The 25252-nt window shown below is 45.7% G+C and overlaps 1 protein-coding gene across 1 annotated transcript; it reads left to right on the top strand.

Annotated features, from left to right (window-relative positions):
- On the top strand, positions 1 to 25252 carry FBXO3 (F-box protein 3). The gene is made up of 11 exons (XM_075837999.1): positions 1 to 310; positions 5463 to 5552; positions 6508 to 6671; positions 7773 to 7887; positions 7971 to 8175; positions 10671 to 10716; positions 12784 to 12868; positions 14115 to 14237; positions 16118 to 16233; positions 17294 to 17484; positions 24439 to 25252. The coding sequence occupies exons 1-11, from the start codon at positions 174 to 176 to the stop codon at positions 24559 to 24561; spliced, it is 1395 nt and encodes a 464-aa protein (XP_075694114.1). The 5' UTR covers positions 1 to 173; the 3' UTR covers positions 24562 to 25252.

Raw genomic sequence — 25252 nt, 5'->3', positions numbered from 1 at the left:
GCTAATGGGAGGGGATTATCTCGCCTTCCTGAAAAGGAATCCCGGAAGAGGCGTGGCATTGGAGTCAGAGTAGTGTTTTCTGTCCGTGGGAAAGGCGGGGTTTCATCTCATTGTCCACATTAGGAATCCCGGATGGGGCGTGGTTTTGGTTTGAGAGGGGGCGTTGTCTGTCAATGGGAAGGGGAGGAGTTGCGCCTGTTCAGCTGGTCGCCTCCAAGATGGCGGGGACCAACGAGCTGGGTCTAGCGGATCTGCCGTCCGATCCGCTGCTCCTGATCTTGTCTTACCTGGACTTCCGGGACCTGCTCAGGTACCTGTGTGCCCCCTGTCGTGCCTATTGTTGCTCTGCCCGCACCTGCCCTTACACCCCCATACTGTGCCCCCCAATAATGTCTGATGTCTATAATCAGTCTCTGTGATCGTATGTGTGTTGCCCATGAAGCTGTTAGAAGTTATATATTTTTTTTAATCAACCATCCAACCGTAAACGGCGACTGCTAAGAATGGTCTTACGTTTACGCCACCAAAAAGACCGGTCGCAACCAAAATTTATCGAGTGTCCGGGAAAGTTTCACAATTTTTCCCGGTTCTTGCTGATTGTCGTGATTGTATCACGTGATCGGTTATTGGAGGAGTCAAAATATGAACCGTGAAAATTAATATTTAAAAAAAAATAAAAATATTTACATGTTCCTTTAATGAATAGCGCCCCCTATAGTAAAATATATGTTTATGCACGCTCGTCAGGTCAGAGTTTAACCCTCCCCCCTCCCCATTAACCACCTCGAGGCGTGGATTTTGGCGTTTTTTATCACTATGGTGCCCGCTCTATAATACATTTGCCCCCATTGCAAGTTGATGCATCTTTTATTCAAGATGAAAAATGGCGCATGTTTTCCGTAAATATCGTGCGTGTTGCTTGCACCATTTTTTAATGTATGTTCAATTTTTGGGGTGTTTTGTCTGACGGTCGTACCCCAATGTCATTTATCTGATGTCGCGGCTGTGTGTTCCTGGTCATCCGTCTGTCGTCGTTCCGCAGCGACTTCGTCCGTTCTGTTCATCGCTCCATTGTATATGATTTAATAATGGAGGACGAGTCTTCTGTACGTCGTGGTATTTTGTCATCTATCCGTGTATAATATGTCACTAGAAACTTTCAATTGCCTTGTCTAAAAAAATATTTGTCTAAACCTCACATGCTGATGTCAGAAACCGGATTATACCGAGATGAGCGGCGCTATATAGGCGCTCCTTATCGTCTCCTTCAGTAGCTGTCTGTCACGAGGCTTTTGCAGGATGTTGAACAACTGATTAACTGACAGACAGCGCTCCCTCCCTACTTATAAAGTAGGTTTTGCAGCAGCTACTGTGTGTATAATACAATTTTGTGCCCCAGCTGCTGCAAAACCTCTTAAAGCACACCCCGGCGGCGGCCGAGCCTCGTAGCCCGCACCCCGGCTGCTGCCTGAGCAATTACTACCTAAATCTAAATCGCAATTAATTGAACAGGGAACCTCGATTTAAGATTATTGAACGATTATTTAGGCCACACCCTGTTTTGCATGCCACGCCTCCTATTTGCATACTAAGTCAGCGATACGTACTGAATGGCGGAGCAGGGACCTTACGGCGCCCTGCTCTTCCATTGGATTCAACTGTATCTGCGTCCTGAAGATATTTTAAACCGGAAGAAAATAATTGATAAAACCGAAATTCGCAAGATGACGTCTATTTTAATTGCGCTGAATTTCGATTAATTGCCCAGCCCTACCTCGGCTGCTGCAGAACCTTCTAATGCACGCCCCAGCTGCTGCAGATCTACTAATCTATCAATCATGCATACCCCAACTGTTCACAAAGAGGTTCTGCAGCAGCTGACACGTGTGTGCTAAATAATAACGTACTCCCTAACATAAATTATAAAGTATATTAGGAGTCGTTTCGGGGTCGTCAGTAAATATATACTCCACCTGTAGCCCCGTGCTTTTATATGGTTAGGGAAAGGCCGTGGTGACTTCTAAGATTCTGAATGGTTGCCATTGACAACTGCTCCTCTTTTCCTTTGCGCCAGTTGTAAGGCATCTCCTCCCGCACTTTTACCTCAGCTCCACTTATTACCACATTACTCCAGTCCTGACACCACGTCACAAGACCAAAGCGACTCAAGTCCTCAAATGCTTGTCCCCCCTCACGATGAGCTGACACATGGGGGGGTCATACAAGTTACCCCTCCAGCCGTATCACACCACTGCGATAACGTTGACGCCATGGTAACTGGTGGCACATTTATCAAACCTAGGAGTAAAACTGACCTTGTTGTCCCCTAGCAACCAATCACAGCGCAGCTTTAATTTTTCCAGACCAGTTTAAAAAAAATCTAAGCTGAGCTTCGATTGGTTGCTATGGGTAACAAGGCCAGTTTTAAGGGGATTTTACACTGGCCGATTATCGAGCAGACAAGCGCTCATAGAACACGCTCGTTGCCGATAATTGCAGCGATCAGCAGATGAACGAGCAAACGCTCAATCATCTGCTGGTCGTATCGTTTTTAAAAAGTAAAATATCGTTGTCGGCAGCACATCCCCCCTGTGTAAACGGAGACGCGCTGCTGACATGATGATAACATATGGGGACGAGTGATCGGAGTAACGACCACTCGTCCCCATCCATAGCTCCTTCTGACAGGAGCAAACGAGCGCCGATCAACGATGTCTCATTGATCGGCGCTCACTGCACCGGCCGATTATCGGCCGATGCAGTGGGGTTTTTACTCTTGGGCTATGTTCACACACAAACTCAAAAACGTCTGAAAATACAGAGCTGTTTTCAAGGGAAAACCACTCCTGATTTTCAGCCGTTTTTAAAGCAAACTAGTGATTTTTACGGCGTGTTTTACGGCCGTTTTTGGATCTGTTTTTCTATAGTCCATGAAAAACGGCTCAAGAAGTGACGAACACTTTTTACGGGGCGTCTTTTTACGTGCCGTTTTTTGATGAGGCGTAAAAAAAACGCCCTGTCGGAAAAGAACACCATACCATTGAAATCAATGGCCAGATGTTTGTAGGCGTTCTGCTTCCGATTTTTCAGCCGTTTATCGGGACGTTCTCGGCCCGAAAAACGGCTGAAAATAGCCCGTGTGGCCACAACGCGTTGAAAAACTTTCCACTATACGTTCTTTAGTAACTATGCCCCCCATTTACTGCCACAACCCCTCCCATGTCCCACCATTCATTGGTTTGGTTTGCCACCCTCGTCCATGGTTGTGTCTGGTATTGCAGCACAGGCCCATACAGAGAATTCCTGCAATACCAGACACAGCCCATGAACAAGGGTGGCGCTGTTTCTGAAAATAAAGCAGACCCTTTTTTCTAATCTCTGGCAACTTCTCCAAGTGTCGTACCACACATGATACGTGGCGTCTCCGGTGCTCACCGTCCTTGATCGTCTTTATTTTCAGGAGCCCGGCTATGTTGTTGTTTTTGTATCGTCCATGTGTGCTCATGAGGCACGGAGATAAGCCTGTCACTGGCAGTTATCATAGAGCGGCCCCTGCAGGGATCCATATCTCATGGGGACAGATCCTGGAAGTAGTAAACAGCTCCGTCTATGACAGCCACCCCTCCCCCACAATCTCTTCACTCCCCTCTCTCTGGCCCCATTCCACTTCTTCCCCAGTGTTTACCGACCTCGTGGGCCCGTGTCTCCCGGTGACCGCTCTTAGACTTTATATAATTATCTGCGAATTGTCATAACCCAATATCTGCCACCTAAATATGCCGATTTTACCTGTGGAATTACCTGCGGTTTTGATGTGTATTTTCTGCACCAAATTCTGCAACGTGTGCATGTAGCCTTAGGGCTCATTCACACGACCGTGAATCTCGTCCGTGTGCTGTGCGGAAGCAGATCTCCGGTTTATCAGGTACCGGTTTCCCCAAAACCTCTAGCGTCTCCCGCCAAAAAGCAGCAATCGCACGGCTAAATAAGGTGGTTAAAAAAAACGCACGAGGCCATGAACACCCGTGCCATTGATTGGTATCCACCATCGCCTCAGTCCAATCTTCCTCCGTAAATGATGGAATTAGTTCCTTCCACTTGGCTTCGTCTGGACGAGGTTCGCGGCGGAGTTTAGCAACCAGTAGGTGGGTAGATATGGCAGACGCTAACCAATTTCTCCGGTCACGTAAGACTCTGATGAGACCCTGTCATTTTTGCAGGACAAAATAGCGCAGCGTGCAACGCTATTTTGTCCGGCAAATTGACAAACTTGATGGAATCCGTTAAAATAAATGGGTTCTGGGTCCGACACTTCAGTTTTTCTTGTTCTGTTCCTCTGATGGAACAAAATGACGGAAATCGTAGCGCAGATGTGAACAGACCCCGACAAGTGACTTTTTTTAATTTTTTTTTTTTTATTTTATTTTATTTTTATATCCTGTTTTTTTTATTGCCGGATGCAGTTGACCGGCTATACCAGTGTCTCAGAAGCCACGCGGCTCACAAACCCCAAGCCACGTGGCTCACCATAGGAGCCCCTTCTTATCACCACATGCACTGGCTACAACAAGGCCACATGCACACGATGCGTGTTAGGGTATGTTCACACGTAGTCAACAAAAAAGTCTGAAAATCCAGAGCTGTTTTCAAGGGAAAACAGACCCTGCTTTTCAGATGTTTTTTTACCAACTCGCATTTTTCGCGGCGTTTTTCGCGCCGTTTTCGCGGCGTTTTTTACGTCCGTTTTTGGAGCTGTTTTCATTGGAGTCTATGAGAAAACAGCTCCAAAAACGTCCAAAGAAGTGTCCTGCACTTCTTTTGACGAGGCTGTATTTTTACGCGTCGTCGTTTGACAGCTGTCAAACGACGACGCGTAAATAACAGGTCGTCTGCACAGTACGTCGCCAAACCCATTCAAATGAATGGGCAGATGTTTGCCGACGTATTGTAGCCCTATTTTCAGACGTAAAACGAGGCATAATACGCCTCGTATACGACTGAAATTTGGCCGTGTGAACATACCCTTATGTGCACATATTTTTCTGCGACAAATCTGCCTCGTAATACAGTACCAGAAAAGTAAATGAAGTCTTAAGTAATCTCCTCCACGTTTTGCAGAATTTTTCCGCACGTAAATTGACCTGTGGTACCGATTATAAAATCTGCAGCATTTATCTTGCGTTTCCGTCCAAGATTTGTTTCTGACAAGTTTATAAAAATAACGCACAAAAATCTGCACCTGTTTTCGCATAAAAAAATATCAAATCTGCATCTAAAAACGCAACGTCTGGTCATGCAGAAGTGCGGTATTACATCCCGGGTTTACAAATGCATGGAGGCGGGTCAGCCAGAGCGGCTAATAAAGGGGGACCCTCCATCCTCTATGATGCCCTAATAAGACACATGGGGGTATTTTTATGAGGAAACCCCTTTTAATAATTTCTTTCTTTATTTTTTTTCAGTTGCAGTCTCCTTAACAGAAGATTTAACCAGCTCTGCAACCATGATCCTCTATGGAAGTGGCCATGTCGGAATTACTGGCTGGTGTCGGAGTAAGTGATCACGATGTGTTTCTTCCAGCTGCGTGGGGACTGTACGCGCACACGCCACTTCTTCTAACATTACCAAAGTGGCACCCATAGAACTACTTTTGGGCAGCGTTTAACATTAGTAAATCGGGACCATGGCGGTCATGTAATTGTTACTAGACTTTCATCATTTAATATTGAAGTTTGGATTGTGTGAAAATTGCATCCCGTTATTATGGTCACGTGACCGGTCCGCCCCTGAGTTTTTGCTTTGCGCTAGCGAATATATATGTTACAGTAGCGTTTCCTCCTTGTGCCGGTTTGGCCTTTTATGATCTCATAAAGGGGCAAAATATGTAAATAGAAGAGAAGTACTACCAGCCCGAGCCACAGTGTTGACCCGAGAACCAGAATACATCACCTATATGGAAATTACCATAATGTAAAGAGGAACCTAACTTTATTTTAGTGCAATTTTATACTGTTAAAAGGGTCCGTAACGGGTGGAAAAAACCCTGGTAATGAAGTGGTCTTTGACATTACCCCCAATAAAAAATTTGGAGATGTCTCAAAACTGGAAAAGTTGCCCATGGCACCCAATCATCAGCGCAAGATGCTGAATGTGTCTGAACCAATGGACTTTTGTCCATTATATGGTATATCACGAAGGGTAATGCCCCACAGGGCAGCAATGACGCGGCCGCCATATGGCTAAATATTGCGCCGGCTTGCCAATTTAATGAATAGACCTCACAGGTGCAAGATTTTACAGGTTAACTGCAGTTTTACCTGCGATGCCGCATGGCCATTAATAAGAAATTTGAAGACAGCGCTGAACAGCATGGCAGCACCGTTTTCGACCCGATCAATGCCGCTCCGCAGAGCCTGACCCTCACACAGAATTGTGCTGAATCTAATGTGTATAATGATATTTAATAACAGTGGTGACATTAGAAATAAAGCGTACAATTTCTCACAGGGACAAGAAGGCCCAGAAGAACCGCAGCTGGAAAGCAACATTTATGGAATATTACATGGATATCGGAAGGTATATACATCACTACGCCAAGCTGAAGGCCGCCTGGGATGCTCTAAAGGCTTATCTGGGAGAACACTGCCCCAGAATGATCAGCTCTCTTAAAGGTATTATATAGAGTCGTTTCTGGCGCCAGTATTATGTTTTTTTACTACAGTTGCATCCAGAGCTGCATTCAAAATTCTGCTGATTGTCGCTTGCAGCAGAGAATGCTTTTACAGACTGACCAGCAGGGCTTTGTTTTAATATTGAACCCTTAAAGGCGTTTTCCGAGTTATTAAAAATTGGCCAAGGTAGGAGGGATAAAAACAAAAACAGCAATTAGTCACCTCACAGATCCTCGTCGTTCCAGCACCGTTCCTCCCAGCCGCTATTTATTGACATAGCTGCAGCGAGGACTTGCCCATGTGATCGCTGCAGCCAAGTACTGGCCTCCGCAATCCTGTGCCGCATACCCACTGAGACCAGTGATTGGCTGCAGCGATCATGTTGGGCATACAAGCACATCATCGCTACAGCTATGTCCATACACTGGCGGGAAGGAACGGAAGCCGCGGCACTGGAACGATGGGGATTCGTGAGGAGAGCAATTGCCTTTTTTTTCTTTTCTTTTTTTTGCATCCCTCCTACCGTGGCCAATTTTTTAAAATAACTCTGAAAACCCCTTTGAGAATTCTAACACCTCTTGCATATGACCGAGTTTGGGACGAGGAAAATGGTCCGTGTGTCGGACGGATTTCCCGGCCCGACCGTGGTGCAGATGAACTGTACTCCTGCCATCATAGACCTTTATGATGCTAGGAGTCTCTGCCTCCGCTCGGAACTGCTGTTCCGTACTGTATCTTTTTGTTCAGTATAGAACAGCAATGCCGCGGGGAGGCAGGGACTCCTAGCATCATAAATGTCTGATACCTGGAGTCCCGTTCACCTGTACCGTGGTCGGGCCGGGAAATCCAGCCGACACTCGGACCGCTTTTCACGGCCTGATCTCGGACGTGCGCAAGAGCTTTTAATGCATCACTAGATGTGAATAGTGAAAACCGGATATAACCCAAGATCGTCAGGCATTCTGAGGTAATAGATGAGGAGCTACTCAGTATTAATCCAGAGAGGAACACTGCAAAGAGTGGCTCAGGGAAGAACCATCCCTTTAAGTAGGCCTCCGCTTTCATTCCCCACGTTATATGATGTGCTTGTGGTTTGTGCAGCCGGAGTGCAGGAGGAGGATCTTAACACCATAGAAGAAAGGATAGGCTCCAAACTCCCTGATGATTATCGCTGTTCCCTGCGTATTCACAATGGACAGAAGCTGGTGGTACCCGGGTAAGGCCTGGCACGTTACATTGTTGTTTACAATGGGCTGTCGTATGTCTCTTGATCTCATCTTCTCTGTTTGCTCCCCCCAGGTTGATGGGCAGCATGGCTTTATCCAACCATTACAGGTCCGAGGACTTGCTGGACATAGATACCGCGGCGGGTGGGTTCCAGCGCAGGATTGGCCTTAATCAATGCCTTCCAATCACCTTCTGCATCCACACTGGGCTCAGTCAGTACTTGGCTCTGGCGGACGCTGAAGGGAGATGTCGCGATGAGATATTCTATCAATGTCCGGTAAGACTTGGTCGTGTCTTCCACAGCAGGGATACATTACTGTAATTAATAAACTACATGCGGCTCTCAAGACTACAAGTCCCAGCATGCCACAATAGTTTGCAGCTTTTAGGGCATACTGGGACTTGTAGTTTCACAACAGCCAAAGAGCCCCAGGCTGCAGAGCACAGATGTTAGACGTGTATGAATATGTTGTATCTAAAGGCTTTTTCATATCCTTTCGTTTTTGTTTTGTTTTTTAAATGATGTTTTCCATTTTGGGGCACGGTCTTATTACCAGTCATAGCCCCTATAAATCAATGGAAAAGATCATTCAAATTTTGGGGTATACACCATGGTAACCAAATGCATTTTTTGAGATTAAAGGAAGGACCCCCTCTGGAAGTGCTGAGGTTGCAATCACGCCCAGACCCTGGTGCCAGAGGGGCCCTCAATGACCCATCTGGCACATAAGTGATCGCCAGTATTATGTGATAGTTGGGGGGGGGACTTGTTAAAGATTTATCATCCAGTGATGCCTCCGAGTCCCTCCCTAAACTCAAACATACTTTAGGGCTGCAGGTTTTGTTTTCCTGTGCTGGAGCCCATTCCTACTTTCCTGTAGAGCCGCGCTTCTCAAACTGTGCGGGGGGCTTCACTGGTAAGGCACCCTCCAGTAGTTGTTGCGGCGCAGCTTAGGGAGGCGGTTTTGGCAGGAGTGATTTTTAATCTGATCTCTGCCGCCCAGGTATTTTTCTTGCTGCAACAATCGTTGCTTCACCAAAACCACTTTACTCCTTTTGTGCTTATTTTAACATTATACTGGGTTCAGAAGACAAATGCTGAATTGATCGCTATTTTTAAAAATTTGGTAACTAAACGTGGCCGTAGTCCTTAGGCAACTGTAGGCTAAAAGGTCGCTCAGCTGACGGATATTCCTCCCGACCCCCCCCCCCCCCCCCCCCTTTCATACACTTGGCTTGGGCGAGCGTGTGTGTTCAATGGAAGAGGAGAATAAGCTGCTGCCAGACACCTCTGGCAGCCTCTTTTCTCCCATGAGAATAAAGGATCGGCATGCTGAAATACATGCCCGATCCTTCTTTCCCCCGACATCTGCCGTCGGGGAAGAATCGGGACACTGCCATACACTTTAGATGGTCGATCGGGCCCCCTGAAATCAGCGGGTTCGACTAACCTAATTAAATGTGTATGAGCATCCTAACTCCGACCACTCGTGCAGCCCGGGTGTCACCATGTTCTGGTGGGTGAGGCCGCAGTAGATAAAGATTGAGAAGCCCCGCTGTAGAGAATTGTAGTCTTCAAAACATTCAAGCGTCTTCAGCCATTATATAGCGCAGCTCCCTGCATCATGTAATCGGCACCTTTTTGACCACATGACACCCGGTCAATTCCTAAATGCACTTGCGTTGATAGACCGGCTTATATGGGAAGTAATTGCAGTCTATGCAGTTCCCCAATATACATCTATTAATCGCTCCTGATGCTGGTAAAAAAAAAAAAAAGATCTAGAACTAATGCAGATCAGACTCATTGATAAACTATAGACTAGTCTTAATAGTATATCTATAGTGGCAGGATAGCCGAGAAGCCATAGAAAATGTGCGTCCATAAACTATACAGCTAGTGAACGTAAAGCATTCAATTGCTTATAATGCAATTCCCTAATAGATAACGTGGAGTTTCTCTAAAGCTAAATTAGAGGTTAAAGGCTATGTACACCTTCGAAAGTGATTTTTATTTTTTAATAAAAGGGTCAATCGGTGTGTTTGGTTTAACTTTATAATTAGTTTTTATTAAAAATTATTTTTACATTTTGAGATACAGCTGCTTTGTATCGTGCGCTGAGACCTGAATCCGTCAGGTCAGCAGTACTGACGGGTTCAGTGTGAGCGGGTCCACCTGTAATCTATCACATCTAAGTTGTGAACATAGATGTGATCTTAAAAGCTCGATCCTTCGTGTCAGAAACTTGCAGGATCCACTGACACTGAACCAGTCAGTCCCGCGGATCTGACTCGTTCAGGATTCAGAGTAAGATACAGCTGCTCTGTATACAGCATACAAAGCAGCTGTAGCTCAAAAAGTATAAAGATTTTTTAATAAAAACTAATCTGTTCTCTATATATATATATATATATATATATATATATATATATATATATATATTCGGGGTCTTCCTCTCAGGCCCCCTGTCTAGTGGAAGGCTCACCGGCGGCTATCGTAAAGGGGTGCCGTCCATGATCGGCACGTTGTTAGGGGTACCTTTCACTCAGAAAGGGGGATCTCTAAACTGGGAAGCCCATTTTAAGGGTAATTATTGCGTCTAATAACGGAATATGTATTAGATGCGGATTTTGTATATGTTCCTTTTAATATGAATAGCTTTTTGTGATGACAGCTTTTATGAAAACAGTTTTTAAACATTTTAGGACACTGATATTTGTTAGGACACGTGTTATGATCATGGATAATCAGACCTTTGATCTGTGTTTTAGGACCAGACGACACATAACCCTGCAGCTCTGGACATGTTTGTTACAGGTAGGATCTGTGAGTGATGTGAGCTCAGATTCAAGCTGGACCTTGGCGTCAAGCTGGCCATATTCTTAAAGGGGTTGTCCGGGTAGTGCATCAGTATATGATCGTAGGGGTCCGACACCCTGACCCCGCATCGATCAGCTGTTCCGGCTGCCTCCGGGCACCAGACGTCTATGCTGGAAGCAGATGGCTTCGGTCCCAGAATAGCGGCCGAGCTGCACTATTCAAGTGAACAGGAGCAGAGCCGCAGTTCTGCAGCACAGCCGCTGTGCAGTGGTCGGAGCCATCGGCTTCCGGCTCCGAATAATGCATAACATCCAGAGCAGCTGATCTGTGCGGGGTCCGGGTGTTATACCCCCAAGATCATATACTGATGACCTATCATCAATTGTAGGGGTAGGTCATCAATTGTCCATGCCTGGACAACCCCTTTTAGATTAGGATCGCCCCCTATGTGGCTGATCGTTCGCACGTCTGATCGTTCGTACGTACTATCTGATCACCAATAATCAGGGACGAATTAAAAAAAATATATGTTGTAATACAACAGAATGCCCCTGCGATCATGCCATACAAGCCTAGTTTCAGCAGACACCGGGCAAAAATTCTTGGTAGATGTAGTCTCCTGTTGGCCATTGTGAACGATAGTTCACATGTTGGGGTATGTTCACATGCAGTGTTTTCAGACGTAATTCAGGCGTTTTACGCCTTGAATTACGACTGAAAAAAGGTCCCTAATACGCCTACAAACATCTGCCCATTGCCTGCAATGGGTTTTACGATGTTCTTTTCCCACGAGCAAGACGTTTTTGGAGCTGTTTTTTATAGACTCTATTGGAAACCTCTCCAAAAACAGACGTGAAAAACGCAGCAAAAATCGCGAGTGGCTTAAAAACGTCTGAAAATCGGGAGCTGTATTTTCAGATGTTTTTGAGTTTGTGTGTGAACATACCCTAATTTTGAACCAACGTTCACGTGTGTATGGCCAGCTAGAAATTGTTCGGCTGACCTATATCAGCCTCGTCTCTGGTGAACACGTTATTTAAAGAGGCTCTGTCACCAGATTTTGCAACCCCTATCTGCTATTGCAGCAGATCGGCGCTGCAATGTAGATTACAGTAACGTTTTTATTTTTAAAAACAAGCATTTTTGGCCAAGTTATGACCATTTTCGTATTTATGCAAATGAGGCTTGCAAAAGTACAACTGGGCGAGTTGAAAAGTAAAAGTACAACTGGGCGTGTATTATGTGCGTACATCGGGGCGTGTTTACTACTTTTACTAGCTGGGCGTTCTGATGAGAAGTATCATCCACTTCTCTTCAGAACGCCCAGCTTCTGGCAGTGCAGATCTGTGACGTCACTCACAGGTCCTGCATCGTGTCGGCACCAGAGGCTACAGATGATTCTGCAGCAGCATCAGCGTTTGCAGGTAAGTAGCTACATCGATTTACTTGCAAACGCCGATGCTGCTGCAGAATCATCTGTAGCCTCTGGTGCCGACACGATGCAGGACCTGTGAGTGACGTCACAGATCTGCACTGCCAGAAGCTGGGCGTTCTGAAGAGAAGTGGATGATACTTCTCATCAGAGCGCCCAGCTAGTAAAAGTAGTAAACACGCCCCGATGTACGCACATAATACACGCCCAGTTGTACTTTTACTTTTCAACACGCCCACTTGGACTTTTGCAAGCCTCATTTGCATAAATACGAAAATGGTCATAACTTGGCCAAAAATGCTCGTTTTAAAAAAATAAAAACGTTACTGTAATCTACATTGCAGCGCCGATCTGCTGCAATAGCAGATAGGGGTTGCAAAATCTGGTGACAGAGCCTCTTTAAGATCACACACACACGGGTGGATTTGTACGCAGCATGTTCGTGCCAGGTTTGCTGGGGAGCAGTGTCCGCTCACACAGGTCTGGAGATCTCCTTAGCCGGAATACGATACCACATCGTCCATATAACTTAGGTGACCAATGGTCTGAAAGGGTCGCAGAAGCCTGAGATCGCTGTGTTGTCCCTCACAAGGAGCCCCACATTTACCTCACATCTGTTTTCTCTATCTCAGGTACTTCTTTCACCCAGTGGTTTACAACGTATGTGCAGCATGTTGTCTCAGGTGACTATCCCATCATCAGGGACCAGATTTTCAGGTAGCGTGGACTAAACACATCACTACTGTAGATCTTGTTGGGTTTCGCTCTAATTAGCGTGAGTGTGTATGTGCATGCCTATGTATGCTTCTATTCACTGGGGGTTTTATATAAATATTGTCAACATGTCTGCTTGCTGTCGGTGAATGGATGTATTCTTGTTTTACATCCAGAGCCAGAAACCAATCCTGATCATGTCCAGCTGACACAGATGCGTGGCTCGTTACAAGAGCGAGTTCTATCAGGGCTCCTGCGCACATGGCGTAAATGCTGCAGAATTTTCATTGTGGAAATTTCGCAGAGTATTGCAGTATCGGCAAAGTGGATGAGATTTCAACAAATCGCATCCACACGCAGCAGAAAACCTGTGCGGAAACGTATGTGGTTTTCCAATGCAGTGTTTGGCAGCACGGCTTGCACATGGTTTTAATGTTTTTCTCCTGTACAAGCTGCACAGCCAAAAACCGAATCCCAAAACATTGCAATTCACGGTCCTGTGTGCGGTTTAACAGTACGGTACTTGGTCGCACGGCACACTGCCGCTATGTGTAGGGGACAGCCTAACCACTAATGCGCTGTGCACCTGTATCAGCTGAACATGATCAGCATGGGATTTTAGCCTCTGGATGTAAACAAGAATGTTTCCTTTCACTGACAGCAAGTAGAGATTTTGAAAACGGTAAAGAAGTGAAATACAAAATATATTACGAAGTTGCAGAACTTTTCAGTAAGGAAGTCATATGTACTCGAAAACCACTAAGTATTACTACTCACAAATGCCAGTGGTCTGAAGTTTGCGCTGGTTCAGTAGGCGGTTTATCGCCTGGGCCCACTAGATGGTGCTGGACTCCGAATAATGGGTTTTTGGACTGGATAACCCTTATTGTAAGCTTGCTCCGCTGTTTCCGTAACTCCTGTTGACTTGAATAGAGAGTAACGCAAACATGCGGCAACCTTGTCCATTCACTCTCCGCTTGGATGCGACAGCCGCCTGCGGATTAAGGGGACCACCATTCTGCTGATAGGTGGGACTTCAGGGGGGCTGTGGATTTACAGTTAATGTCTAGTGTGGGAAAACCCCTTTAAATTCTAGTCTAGCTCCGAAAATTGATGCTTTTACTCTGATGACCGATACTTGAACCTGGGCACGAAACTGCCAAGCTGGGGCTCCCCCACAAGCTTTCCTGTATGAATGTGATCTACTAATGACCGTGTATTATAGTTTTATCTAATATCTCTCTACCAGATATGAGCATGACAAGGACTGTGTGGCCACTACTGATGAGATCACCATATCCGTCTCCACTTCCTTTTTGCCTGAGCTGAGCTCCATTCACCCTCCACATTACTTCTTCACCTACAGAATCCGGTGAGTACGACAGAGCGGGATGTGACTCTCTGCAGCTATAGGAATGGAATTAGATCGCTCCTAAGCCCCCTTCTTTCCTAGACTTGATAACCAAAATTCTACACAATGGGGCAGATTTTACGTTTTAAGCACCTTATTGTGGCACGCTGAACATGGGCTGAGGGGGATCTCTGCTGGCAAGTGGGTGTGGTTTCACACCAAGGGGCGTGGCTTAAATGTGGCCAAAGTTTTACCGTAAAATAAGCCAACCTAGAGGTGATGTAAGGATGTAAAAAGTGTCCAACGTATCTAGCTACAGTAGATGGGCCACATTTATCACACAACATGCACCACTATGATGAATTTGGCGCATCTTTCGACTGCCTTGTAAGTTTACAATGTCTAAAACAGACCTTATTAGTAAATCTGTCCCAATATTCCATGTGTGGTCTGACGAGTGATTTGTATAGAGGCAAAAGTATGTTCTTATCATGAGCATCTAGGCCTCTTTTGATACATCCCATGATTTTATCAGCCTTTGCAGCAGCTATCTGGCACTGGTTGCTAAAGTTAAGTTTACTGTCTACTAATAACTCCAAGTCTCTGAGTAGTAGTTTTACCAAGTGTTTTACTATTTTAGACATAATTGGAGAATTTGTTACCTTTGCCCAAGTGCATAGCCTTCTATGTAGCCACGTTAAACTTAAAGAGGCTCTGCCACCAGATTCTCAAATCCCTATCTCCTATTGCATGTGATCGGCGCTGCAATGTAGATAACAGTAACGGTTTGTTTTTAAAAACGTTCATTTTTGGCCAAGTTATGAGCTATTTTATATTTATGCAAATGAGCTTTGAAATGGACAACTGGGCATTTTTTTTTTCGTTATGTCCAACTGGGCGTGTCTTGTTTTTAACTGGGCGTGTTTACGTGTATCATGCTGACCAATCAGTGACCAGTCAGCGTCATACACTCCTCTCCATTCATTTACACAGCAGCGATGAGCAGCCACATAAACAGAGATTAACATTACTACAGTGTCCTGATAATGAATACACATGAAATCCAGCCTGGACGTCATGTGTACTCAGAATCCTGACACTTCTGACTCTTTTCTTTTGAGATTTCTAGCAAGTGAAATGAAATCTCGCGAGATTACGGAGGTAAACGAGATTTCGTTTCACTTGCTGGAAATCTCAAAGAAAAGATTCAGAAGTGTCAGGATTCTGAATACACATGACGTCCAGGCTGGATTTCATGTGTATTCATTATCAGGACACTGCAGTAACGTTAATCTCTGTGTATGCGGCTGCTCATCGCTGCTGTGTAAATAAATGTAGAGGAGTGTATGATGCTGACTGGTCACTGATTGGTCAGCGTCATACACGTAAACACGCCCAGTTAAAAACACAATACACGCCCAGTTGCACATAACGAAAAAAAAACGCCCAGTTGTCCATTTCAAAGCTCATTTGCATATATATAAAATAGCTCATAACTTGGCCAAAAATTAACATTTTTAAAAAAACAAAAAACTTTACTGTAATCTACATTGCAGCGCCGATCACATGCGATAGGAGATAGGGATTTGAGAATCTGGTGACAGAGCCTCTTTAACCTTTTGGGTGGAATTCTTCTAAGAAATTAAAGTACAGCTTTGGGTGAAGTTCCCAGAAAAGCCCCTCAAATTCTACTGTCTGGTCATGTGTTTTTCATCTTCAGAACAAGAAGGAAACTGTTCATTAGGCCAGGGACCAACTTCTTGTGTGATTTAAAGTTGAGGGGGTTTAGATATTTTTGAGGTTGGTCTGCAAATTTCAAGCAGACCTCAACAAGTAATAGTAGATGACACACTTGGGGTTGATTTTTACCTTTTAAAGTTTTCTCCTTTTTGATTTCCCAGGATGGAGATGGCCAAAAATGCTTTGCCGGAGAAAGCATGCCAACTTGATAGCCGCTACTGGAAAATCACAAATGCAAAGGGAAGTGTGGAAGAGGTACAAGGCCCGGGAGTGGTAGGTGAGTCACAAGGTTTACTTTGGTCACACACCTAATATATAGAGGGTTCATATGTTAAAGGGTTATTCCCAGCTCAGACATTTATGGCATGTGCACGGGATATGTCATAAATGTCTTAAGAGATGCGGCATCCTAGTTCTGGGACCTGCACCTGTATAGAAAATGGGGTTCACTCCGCCTCCGTCCCGCCTTGTGAGGTGGGGACTATGTGGAGAGGCGGCCACACATGCGCGTGGCTCTCTCCGGTATGTTCTGTGGAAGTTCGCGGTTATGACGGAGGTCAGGTGCCCCCCACCCCCTTCTGGACATAAATTCGGGTTCCAGTGGGAAGACTCACATTTCTCAAACATTTATGGGATACCCTGTGGATATGCTATAAATGTCTGAGATGGGAATAACCCATATCAGGCTCTCATGTGCAAATGGTGGCCATGTATGTTGGTTAGATACTATGTTATGACCATTGTAACCCGTTTATGGGACAAATAACTGATCGGTCCTGGGCTGATGGCGTTCCCCACAATGCTCTCCTGAGCGCTGTACTCCTTGTTAGTCCTGATATTTCCGTACCTCAAGCTATGCCATCACACTCTCCATTGAATCCATTTGTATGAGACGTTCACTGTGGGGCATGACCGCGTAGTCCGATGATGCGGAAATCTCCAAACTATGAACTGAAAGAGCATAACATTGAGTAGAGCGCTTTAGACCCCTTCATTCACTGCGATCAGTGGGGCTCCTAACATTCACAAGCTTTACGGTTTACCTACTTACCTAATGTATATTCGCTAGAAGCAGGGGGGATTATAACTGCAGGTTCAGACTACACAGGGTTTGTAGTCTGTTGCCATGGAGACACATAGGGCGTCAAAGAAGCTGTATATACAAAACTGTAGGTCATTTTTAATCAAGAGTTTTTGCAAAGGTTTGTTTTTTGTGTTTTTGGTTTTTTTATTAGCAAGTTTGTTGCAAAGGTTTAATTACCCTTTAAGGCTTGCAGGATTCTGTCGTCTTTATTGGTGCTATGAGTCCATTTTAAGTCTTCATTTAATTCTTTTAGGAGATTACCCCCAACTGAGGGCGGGTAGAGTATATGAGTACACCAGCTGCACTACATTCTCAACAACTTCGGGATATATGGAGGGGAGTTATACATTCCACCGGCTGGACAACAAGAGCGAGGTCTTCAATGTCACCATCCCTCGCTTTTACATGAAATGTCCCACGTTTCGAGTGTCTGACGTTGCTACAGTAAGTAACATTGTGACTTTTGCTCATTCTGCTGTCCTGACCAATAGTGGGACAGACTTTCATTCTTAACCTCTTGATGCATTATCTTGTACATGTACGTGATAAGCGTTAAAGGGAAGTATGGAGGGCGTGGCTTAGCGGCATATGTGAGCGGACGCAGGAACCGGAGCTCCCGCTGCCGATATCCTGGTACATATCCTGTGGCTGAATTATCCTAACGGAGACATACCTGTGCGGAGAGGGGAGAAGGAGGAGAATCTGTGGACACGACTTTGGAGCTGTTGGAGGCTGTAATGACCCGTTCCAGAAAGTCTAAGGCGGCAGAGGAAGGTGAGCTGCGCTTACAAGATGGCGCCGACACGTGCATGATGGCAGAGAGCAGGGACTTGAGAGGGGCGGCGGCATCCCGGCTGGAGCGTTTTGCCAGAAAGATGCCCATGAAGGCAGCTGCTGATGGAGAGATGACAGACGGAGGGAAAAAGCAGACAGGCCACTCAGGGTCTAGGTATGAACCGCTGAGGGCACAGATGGAGTCAGAGGAGGAAGAGAATGGAGAAGATGCTGCAGGCAGCTCAGGAGGAGGGCTGGATCGAGGCTCGCATAGCTTGAATAAGCCGGGACCCACGCTGGCGGATGTTTTTTCGGCGGTGAGCCTGTGTAATTCCACGCTAGCTAAACTTACCTGCCAGGTGGGCGGAATTAAGGAGGATATCTCCATCATACGTCACGATTTACAGAAAGTTTCGGAACGAACAACAGCGGTGGAAGGCAGGGTCAGCGAATTGGAAGACAGAATGCTGCCCATGAGGAGGGATGTAAATGCGGTAGCTGTGGATGTTAATTACCTGTTATCTAAAGCTGATGATCTGGAAAATCGCCTACGTCGAAACAATGTGAGGATGGTGGGGATTCCTGAAAAAGTAGAAGGGTCCAACCCGGATTCATTTTTTGAAAAATGGCTATTGGAGGTGTTTGGTAAGGAGTCGCTGACCCCACTGTTTGCGGTGGAAAGAGCCCATAGAGTACCAACTCGCCCTGGCCCACCTGGACGGCCGCCAAGGCCTGTGTTGGTAAAGTTGCTTCATTATAAAGACAGAGATTTAATTCTTCGGCAAGCCCGGGAAAAGCAAGATATACGGGTGAATGGTGTGAAAGTGTCATTTTACCCAGATTTTTCTGCAGAGGTTCAGAAAAGAAGGATGCAATTTATGGATATTAAACGACTGAGGAATCTGCGTGTTCAATATTCAATGCTGTACCCGGCGAAGCTTCGGGTTGCGGCGCTGGGATCCGTACAATTTTTTGAGAACTCAAAAGATGCGCTGAGATGGCTGGATAGTCACGAAGATCGCCTTCGTCAGGATCGAGGGGAAGATGCGGCATGATCATCAGGTGGATGGCTGAAGGGGGGGGAGTCAGATTTGTATGAAAAAGGAGAAGGATGAGCTGCGCAGAGGAATAAGGCACTGTTTTCTGCATTTATTTGTTGTTCTAATGTGGGTCTGCAGTTTATATGTCTATAATGGTGAGAGGAGGAGACAGAGATGTCAGTTTAATTGAAGCATCAGGTATTTGAGTCACAGAAATGCTATATGTCTATTGTGGTAAGGTGGCGGGAGTTTTGAGGTTCTTAAGTTTATATTGCGGGAAGAGATGTATTTCTGCAATGTGAATGGGAAGCTGAATAGTCACATTGGTGGAGGTTTCTTCGCCAGCCCGGGCCCTCTTTGGAGGGTAAGTTTATGTAAAGTTGGGTGGGTTAGGGAAGTGGGTGGAGGGGGGAAAATGTTTTGGAGGGAAAGGGAGTTTGAAATGCAGTATGCTCTGATTAACACTGGATTCAACGGTAATTGCCACTGTCAGTTAAAAGAAATGGCTAGATGGGGGGTAGGGTAAATCTTTTGTCATGGAATGTGAGAGGTATGGGGGAGGCAACAAAACGGCGAGCTATATTCGATTTCCTGAAAGGACAGTCTGCTGGAGTGATGGGACTACAGGAAACGCATCTTACCGCTGATACTGTGCAACAGGCACATAGGGCTTGGATTAGGCACAGCTTCCACTCCTTTCACTCCACATACTCGAGGGGGGTTAGTCTCCTGGTTCATAGGGATGTACCTTTTTGCTGTTTGGCTTCCTTTAGAGATGGAGAGGGCAGATATGTAGGGGTACATTGTAAACTGTTTAATTGGGAATGTATAATTGTGGTACTGTATGTGCCTCCCCCATACTCGGTGGTTCCAATAAGAGAAGTGTTGGAGAGGTTGGCTAGTTGGCCTATGGTTCCGACTATACTAATGGGAGATTTCAACAACGTAATGGATAAAAGGTGTGATAAATTTCCAAAAGGGGGGGGGGGGGGTAGGAGAGGCTGCTCTGACGCGGTTTGGGAAATACATGACGGAGGTTGGATATACAGATATTTGGCGGGCAAAATGGCCCTCTACTACGCAATATTCTTGTGTGTCATCTACTTATGGGTCATTATCCAGAATAGATCTGATGTTTAGTAACGGGTTAGGGATTGAGGGGGTGGAAGGGGTGGAATATCTACCAAGGTCATTGTCTGATCACTCCCCGATGATACTGAAGGTTCGAACCAGCCCACAGATGGGGGGGCTAAGACTGCACTGGAGGCTAAATCCGTTCTGGATACACCTAGTGGGGGAGGAGATAATAAATACGAGCCTGCAGGAGTACTTTGAGTTTAATAAAGGTACGGTTCCTATAGATATCCTATGGGACGCTATGAAAGCAAATATAAGGGGGGTGTATATTCGGGAGATCACGATCATAAAGAATAAATCAAGACAGGTGGGAGAACATCTGAGGGAAAGGGTGACGTTAACTGAGGAGAATCATATTGCTAATAGTACAGTAGAAACTTTGGCCCAGTGGAAGGTCGCCCAAAAACTACTAAAGGAACATCAGCTGGAACAAGCAGCTAATAAAAGGTTGTTTTTGCAACAAAAATACTATGAGGAGGGAGAAATGACGGGTAGATTGTTGGCAAATATGGCTAGGCCTCAGAGGGAGGGTGCGTTCATCCACCAATTGCAGGATAAAGACGGGACACTGGTGGGAGAAACAGGGGATATACTGGGAGTGTTGAAGTCCTTTTATACTGAGCTGTATCGCACGAGGGTAGATTATCCAGAAGATCTTCTGACAGACTATTTGGCGGAAATGACGTGGGTTACTCTGGGGGAGGAGGAGAGAGAGTGGCTTGAGGAGCCAATTACTTTGGAGGAACTGCAGGAAGCGGTGAGTTCTATGGCAAATGAAAAGGCTCCAGGGATGGATGGAATACCCACTGAGCTGTACAAAACATATGGGGGGGAGCTTCTGCCAGAGTTGTTGGAGGTGTTCCAAGATAGTTTTACCAGGGGGCGATTACCGCAGACTATGTACGAAGCAGCAATAGTGGTCATTCCCAAGGAGGGGAAAGATCGAACAAAGCCAGATTCCTATAGACCAATATCCCTGCTGCCCGCTGATGTTAAAATTCTGGCAAAGGCTCTGGCTAACAGGGTGACAAGAGTGGTAACTAAAGTAGTGGGCCCGGATCAGTCGGGATTCATGCCATCAAGATCTACAGCGATTAATATACGGAGATTATTCTTGAATTTGCAGACAGATGCTGCAGATACGCAGTGTAGAGCAGTGCTGTCCTTAGACGCTGCCAAGGCATTTGACAGCGTGGAATGGGGGTATCTGTGGGCTGTTTTGGAGCGGTTTGGTTTTGGGAGAAATTTTATAACATGGGTAAAATTGTTGTATAAGGAACCGGTGGCTAGAATCAGAGCCAATGGAAGGATGTCAGACTCTTTTAGATTAGGGAGGGGGACACGTCAGGGATGTCCACTTTCCCCGTTACTATTCGCTATAGCGATCGAACCTCTGGCAAACATAGTAAGGCAACATCCGGGTATAGAAGGGTTTCGATGTGGGGACCTGGAGGAACGCATTGCACTATATGCGGATGATATTTTGCTATTCCTGGGAGAGATAGATCGATCACTGCCTATGATAATGACCGTATTGGAACGGTTTGGTAAATTTTCAGGGTTGCAAATTAATTGGAGTAAGTCGGCATTATTGCCACTCAAGTCATTAGAGGTGCCACTGCAGGGGGGGGGAATTGATATACCTTGTGTTAAGGAATTTAAATATCTGGGGATTAAGGTCTCGGCGAGGGTGCAGGATTTTGTCGCACTGAATGTAAAACCATTACTGGACAAACTAAAAGAAAAGACTAGAATATGGCTAGGACTACCACTTTCAGCGCTAGGAAGAGCAAACCTGATTAAAATGATTCTGATGCCTCAGGTTCTTTATGTTGTGCATAATGCCCCAGTGTGGTTGCCTAAGTACTGGTTCAGGAGAATGCATAATCTGTTTAGGGACTTGGTGTGGAAAAGGGGGATCCCCAGGATTAAATTGGAAAAACTACAATTACCAACAGACCAGGGAGGATTGGCTATTCCAAATGCGTGGATATATTATCTAGCAGCCCAAGTGCAACACTTTAAAGGTTGGAAGAATAGGGAAGAGTGGGACTCTAGTGGGAAACTGGTGTATTATTTGAGTCAATGCACGGATATACTAGAGGCCATGGAGTCTCATAAGTTGCGGAGGGAGGCGAAAGGGAAACCAACCTTGCTATTGATACATAGGATCTGGTGGGAATGCAAGAAAATATTGGGCGTTACAGGGTGCTCCAACTATATGCCTCTATGGGACAATCCATACCTATGGGAATTTAGTATCTTGGCTGGCTTCCAGGAATGGGAACAAGCAGGGGTCAGATATGTATACCAGTTGTATGAGGGAGGAAGTCTCAAATTGTTCTCACAATTGCAGGAGGAGTTTGGGCTCCCACATCGGATGTTCTATCAGTATCTCCAGTTGCGTCATGCAGCACAGGCCCAGGGTAGGTCGGTGGACTTGAGCTGCTCCACTATGGGAGCGATGGAACAGGTATTGGGGGCAAAGGACACTAAGGGGATTATCTCTGTGATATATAGTACATTACTTTCCAAATTCCTTGGAGATCCGATGGGGGAGATCAGACGCAAATGGGAAGAAGATGTGGGGACTATAACAGATGAAGAGTGGGAGGAGATACTCGAATCGCCCAAAATGCTGTCCATTAATGTAGCACATAGGCGGTCACAACTTTTTCTCCTGCATAGGGTGTATAGGACACCTAAGGTGTTATGGCAAATGCGGCTTAGGCCAACGAAGGAGTGTCCCAGGTGTTCGTTTGATGGGGCAGACATAAAGCATATGTTCTGGGACTGTCCGATGCTGAATGACTACTGGAAGGAGGTTGGAGGCATGGTAGCGAGAGTATATGGGAGGGATTTCCCGTTGGAACCTAAGATCTTTATGTTGGGTTGCATGGGGGAGGAGGGAGGAAATGGGGCTGAATTACTGGCTATTAAAAAAGTTTTATACCATGCTAGGAAGCTGATAGCAAAATATTGGCTGAACACGGATCCCCCGGAGGTGTCTGAACTGGTAGGATATGTTAATCACACGGTGTCGTTAGAACATCGGATATATCTGAAACGTGGGGCAATGCACAAATATGATAAACAATGGGGAAGGTGGATACATAACTATGGTACGGCAGGGAGGTAGGAGGCAGATTGAGGGGACATGAATATATTAGTATGATGCGGGAGAGAAAATGTACGAGCCAGGGAAAGGAGATACTGAGGGGGGGGGGGGGAGTTTGGTTGCAGGGAAGGGGGAGTTATGTTAAATGTAACTGAATATTCTGTACAAAACTGAAAATGTATTGATTGTTGGAATTGACTAGATATACATGAGATTTATAATGTATGTTGTACTATCAATAAAAACTGGTTTGATTTTAAAGGGAAGTATGGAGCACGTTCCATACTGAGCGGGTGTCCGCTGTATTACAGCAGACACCCGGGACTAACTCGCGCTGTTCCTGGCTGTTTAACACCTCAAATGCTGCGGTCAATTGTGAACGTAGCATCTGAGGCGGTCAAAAAAAGGGGGCTGCCCCCTCCGACATCTCATCGGGCCTCCCCCCAACCAACGAGATTGCAGGGTGCGGATGGTTGTCGTGGCAGCCCAGGGGCCCAATAAAGGCCCCCGGACTACCTTAATTATGCCTCTGTTAACCCCTGCCTGGCATGCCAGGGCTTAACAGAAACCTGTAAAAATGACAACATACTGCAATACATTAGTGTTGTACCAGCGATCTAACGATTGCTGGTTCAAGTCCCCTAGGGGGACTGATAAAATGTGGAAAATCAGTGAAAAAAATAATCTAAAGTTAAAAAAAAACCTTTTCCCATTTTTCCTCTAAAGTTAAAAATAAAAATTGGTGTTGTTGCGTCCGTAAAAGTCTGAACTATTACAATATACAGTTATTTAACGCCGTGCTTAAATAATGAACGCTGTAAAAAACGTGAACGTTAATCGACACATACAGAGATGAAAAAAAAAATGGCAGCCCCCATAGAGAAGTAAAAGAAAAAAGTACAAAACAAAAACACGAATAAATTAAATGTATTTTAATGACATACTAAAAGCAATAACAGACGGTTTACATAGCCTTTAAATGCTCGCGGGAAACCATTATAGCAGATGTACTACTATGTCACTCCACGAGTGATGATTACGGTAAGTGCCATCTGTTTTCTTCAGTGAGCGTTAATAATTGGTGACTACAGGTTAGCGGTGTCCGTGACTCGGACTGCTGCCCTACGCTTTACCCTATCACGAGGAGGGGGTGGTGCAGAAAGCAGCGGAGGTTGGCTTAGCGGGTGGCGGTTCATTGTGCTGCCCGCGTCCTCCTTTAACTATATATGCGCACAACAGTTCTAGAAGGTCCTGTAAGAATTGTTTATTCTCTTCTTCTTCCGGTTGTGGCGGCACCTGACGCTTCATTTCTTTATTTTCCCCGTGCAGGAAGAGAGCTGCAATGATTGTTTTCTACACGACGATGACTCCACAGACACGGATGAATATGAGGAGCGGAGGAGAGTACTGGACATGCCAAATCCTCCTGTCCATTGCCCACGCTACACCTGAGCGGCGCCATCTGTACCAGCAGCCATAGAAGTCCAGTGGAGTTGTCCTGCCAGGATTCTTTTTTTTGCATTTTTCTGCTATGGGAGTTGGGCCGGGCTTCCTGCGTTCTGTCCGTGGCCTGTATCTAAGCTGTGATGTCCTGTCTGCGCGTTCTATAGTCTGTTATTTGCCACTTTGGAGGGCGAGGTTGCCCGCAGGTACATTACAAGCCTTGACCGCTCCGCAGTATCTCATTGGCTTGAATCCTGATTCTTGGCTGCAGACTGTCCGTCTTTTTTTTTTCTAATTTATGTGCGAATCCTATTACAACCAAAAAGTTGGTTATCTTGCGATCTTCAGCGGAAAGAGACTACGCAGCCGAATATTTTCTCTTTTCTAAGAATTTCGTTTTCAGGGGAGTTTGTGTAAAACGCTTGGGAGGGAGAAGAATGTTTTTGCTAAAGACATTGATAGATCTATGCATCTGTATGGCCCCGACCCAGTCATTTTGGTTTTGTGAAGGCAGCCGTTTCGTTGATTATGATGTCATTCTTAAAGGGGATGTCCATCGGGGACCACCTCCATTCTAAATGTAGCCTCCACCCACGGGCAGTCAGCTGATCTTGGCGGGGGAAGCTGTCAGCACTTACAGTGTAGCAACGCACGGCGCTAATTCATGTCAACGAACACCAGTTCGTTGACCCCCCACCCC

Source organism: Rhinoderma darwinii, chromosome 9 (assembly GCF_050947455.1).
Source record: "Rhinoderma darwinii isolate aRhiDar2 chromosome 9, aRhiDar2.hap1, whole genome shotgun sequence".
NCBI classification, from domain to species: Eukaryota; Metazoa; Chordata; class Amphibia; order Anura; family Rhinodermatidae; genus Rhinoderma; species Rhinoderma darwinii.
This window is presented reverse-complemented; position numbering and strand designations above follow the sequence as displayed.